This window comes from Centroberyx affinis, unplaced genomic scaffold (assembly GCF_046629955.1).
Source record: "Centroberyx affinis isolate AG114_WGS23_722 - 3 ecotype Tasmania unplaced genomic scaffold, CSIRO-AGI_Caff_v1 ptg003196l_1, whole genome shotgun sequence".
Lineage (NCBI taxonomy): Eukaryota > Metazoa > Chordata > Actinopteri > Beryciformes > Berycidae > Centroberyx > Centroberyx affinis.
In genome coordinates, this window is record NW_027281237.1 from 17,501 (window position 1) to 20,914 (window position 3,414).

Genomic DNA, 3,414 nt, shown 5'->3' on the forward strand with positions numbered 1-3,414 from the left:
GTGCAGCACCTCCACCTTCTGGCCCAGAGGATCTTCTCCGACTTCGTGAGTCAGAACGACTGAGTTCACTGTCTAATTAATCACAACTCAACAGCCAATCAAATCTTCAGAATATGTCAAACATTTGGAATGTTATTAACAAGCTGTGTGTGTGTGTGTGTGTGTGTGTGTGTGTGTGTGTGTGTGTGTGTGTGTGTGTGTGTGTGTGTGTGTGTGTGTGTGTGTGTGTGTGTGTGTGTTTAGGAGAGCTCTCTGCAGACGGAGGAACAACGTCAGCTCAATAAAATCTTCCTGCAGGATTTCTGTAACTCTGATTACATCATCAGCCCCATCGACAAGCATGAGACCCAACGCAGCTCCGTACGCAACATTTATATAGAATATGCCCAAATATATGTAAAATACCTGGAATCTACCGCTATCGTTTGGCTGGGTCTAGGTGTTGAAGCTGCTGTCTATCTGCTATCGTTTGGCTGGGTCTAGGTGTTGAAGCTGCTGTCTATCTGCTATCGTTTGGCTGGGTCTAGGTGTTGAAGCTGCTGTCTATCTGCTATCGTTTGACTGGGTCTAGGTGTTGAAGCTGCTGTCTATCTGCTATCGTTTGACTGGGTCTAGGTGTTGAAGCTGCTGTCTATCTGCTATCGTTTGACTGGGTCTAGGTGTTGAAGCTGCTGTCTATCTGCTATCGTTTGACTGGGTCTAGGTGTTGAAGCTGCTGTCTATCTCCTATCGTTTGGTCGAGTCTTGGGAGTTTCCCAGCCGTTCTCTGTCCGGAGGCTCCGCCCCCAGGAACCAAATCTCACCAAAACTCACAGAACTGAAGACTGGAATCCACCTACTGATCAGGGTACACACACACACACACACACACACACACACACACACACACACACACACACACACACGTATTTAGACATCTTGAGACGATTGCCTTGCATTGCATTCTGGGAGTTCACAGTGAAGGAAGACAGGAAAGAGAGAGAGGCGGTCCAGAAAAACTTCTAAATTCTCTCTTATGAACAAAATGTTTAATGTTCATAAGTACAAATCTGCTTTCATAAATATCTTCTGCTCATTAACATAAATACACGCCCCCAAATGACCATATATGGTGACAGCGTTCCCTTTCAATGCTGCAGGAAAGCTCCCTGCTGATCTGACCCTGCTGATCTGACCCTTCTGATCTCACCCTTCTGATCTCACCCCGCTGATCTCACCCCGCTGATCTGACCCCGCTGATCTCACCCCGCTGATCTCACCCCGCTGATCTCACCCCGCTGATCTGACCCTGCTGATCTCACCCCGCTGATCTGACCCTGCTGATCTCACCTGGAGGGTTAACCTGACCTGAGCAGGAGGAGAACTTCTAACATGCAGAAATGTAGTTTTTGGTAACTGAGGTTACAAAGTGCTTCTGGACACTTTAATATTTAATATTTAACATTAATAAACAGATTAATAAACAAGTTAAAACATTCAGCCAGAGCAGATATATAAAAAAAACCAAAAGCCAAAAGAATGAAAGTGGACAGAGGGACAGGAGGACAGACCGGCCTGTCCCATGTGGACCGTCACTGTCCTGATCAATAATTATCATCTGAATATATTTCTGAGGTCCAATAAAACTAAATCTGCTGAGTCGCCACTCATCGCTCTCAGAGAAACGTTGGTGTGCTGCCTGAACACTCTCTGCTCAACACTCCCTCCCCCTCCTCCCTCTCCCCCTCCCTCCCTCCCTCCCTCCCTCCTCCCCCTCCCTCCCCCTCCTCCCTGCTCCCCCCTCTCCCTCCCCCTCCTCCCAACTTTTGAGAGAACATTTTTGGATTTGGCCACTATGATGCTAGCTAAGTAACTAAAGTGATGTACCTGCTGTCCTGCTGGTCCTGCTGATCCTGCTGGTGCTGCTGGTCCTGCTGGACCTGCTGATCCTGCTGGTCCTGCTGGTCCTGCTGTCCTGCTGGTCCTGCTGGTCCTGCTGATCCTGCTGGTGCTGCTGGTCCTGCTGGTCCTACAGGCGAACCAGGACGGAGCTGAGATCTTCTCTGAGAACTCTGCTCTCCAGCTGGCTCCTTATGGGAACTACTACCAGAGCCTGGGAGCCGAGGAGTCGCTCCGCAGGACCTACGAACTGCTGGCCTGCTTCAAGAAAGACATGCATAAGGTAGGAGGGAGGGAAGGAGGGAGGGAGGGGGGGAGGGAGGGAGGATGATGATGATGATGATGATGATGATGATGATGGTTGTATTTACAGGTGGAGACCTACCTGACTGTAGCCAAGTGTCGACTCTCTCCAGAAGCCAACTGCACTCTGTAGCCTGGGTCCGCATGGTGTAAGCCCCGCCCCTCTGCTCTGTAGCCCCGCCCCTCTGCTCTGTAGCCCCGCCCCTCTGCTCTGTAGCCCCGCCCCTCTGCTCTGTAGCCCCGCCCCTCTGCTATGTAGCCCCGCCTGGGCAGCCATTTTCTTTGACTGTCAACCAACAGTAGCAGCTATTTACTAGTTTGTTGTTCTGTAGCAGGCAGAGCAGAACTGTGGTGCTGACATCAGATCAGCTGGTAAAATGAAGTCATTATTATAAAGAGTATAAAGTCTGTCCTACTGTCTGCTTGGTGTTTTCAACATATTAAATAAACTTTCTGCTGTGTTGCATTCAGCTGCCTCTATATTTTCTTCATATCAAAGTTAATAACACACACACACACACACACACACACACACACACACACCTAAATCCCACAGCAGCAGAGCATGTTATAGTGAGGCAGCAGCTGTGATGGACCGACTAATTACAGACTAATTATGGACAGATTCCTGACACCATATCATCATTCTTAAGTTTCAAACATGTTGAATTAAAAACATCATCTGGATAAAAACGTCTCATATCCCTTTTTCTTGAAAGACAGACTTCTGTGTTCTGGTTAATATGCTGATTATGATCTGATTATAAGCCTATGCATATAATATCTTAAGAGCCACCACACAGCTCAGTAAACACCTTGACATGTGGACTTGATGCTCTGAAGTGGTTCTGTCTGATCCAGACTTTATTAAGGCAAGAGCTTCACATCTGAGACTGAAGTCAGATGAATGAATGATTTTCCTAAAGCTGCAAGACAACAAGCTCAGAATGAAGAAATAAGTAAAGCAGCCTGAGCAGGTTCAGAATCAGATCAGAATCAGAATCAGAAATACTTTATTGATCCCCGAGGGGAAATTGGGTTACATTGCAGCTGCTCACATTGTAGAAGTGAATATATACAAGCGTAGAGAAATTATAAGAAATTATAAGAAAAATAGAAATACGAAAGTAAGAAATATGTAAAATATGTGCATTATACTACAATATATAACAATGAGAATAAAAATAATAATAATAATATAGAAATAAGAGAAATAAGAATTCTGTACAATAT

General features: G+C 46.2%; 1 protein-coding gene across 1 annotated transcript in view; it reads left to right on the plus strand.

The window, feature by feature from the left end:
- gh1 (growth hormone 1) overlaps positions 1 to 2,314 on the plus strand; it is a 9,141-nt gene extending 6,827 nt beyond the window's left edge. Inside the window, exons 2-6 of the mRNA XM_071538061.1 lie at positions 1 to 45; positions 244 to 360; positions 704 to 847; positions 2,015 to 2,161; positions 2,252 to 2,314. The exon at positions 1 to 45 is cut by the window's left edge and continues 89 nt beyond it. Of these exons, the coding sequence (XP_071394162.1) occupies positions 1 to 45; positions 244 to 360; positions 704 to 847; positions 2,015 to 2,161; positions 2,252 to 2,314 (516 nt within the window). The remainder of the gene's footprint in view (positions 46 to 243; positions 361 to 703; positions 848 to 2,014; positions 2,162 to 2,251) is intronic.
- The last annotated feature ends 1,100 nt before the right edge of the window (positions 2,315 to 3,414 follow it).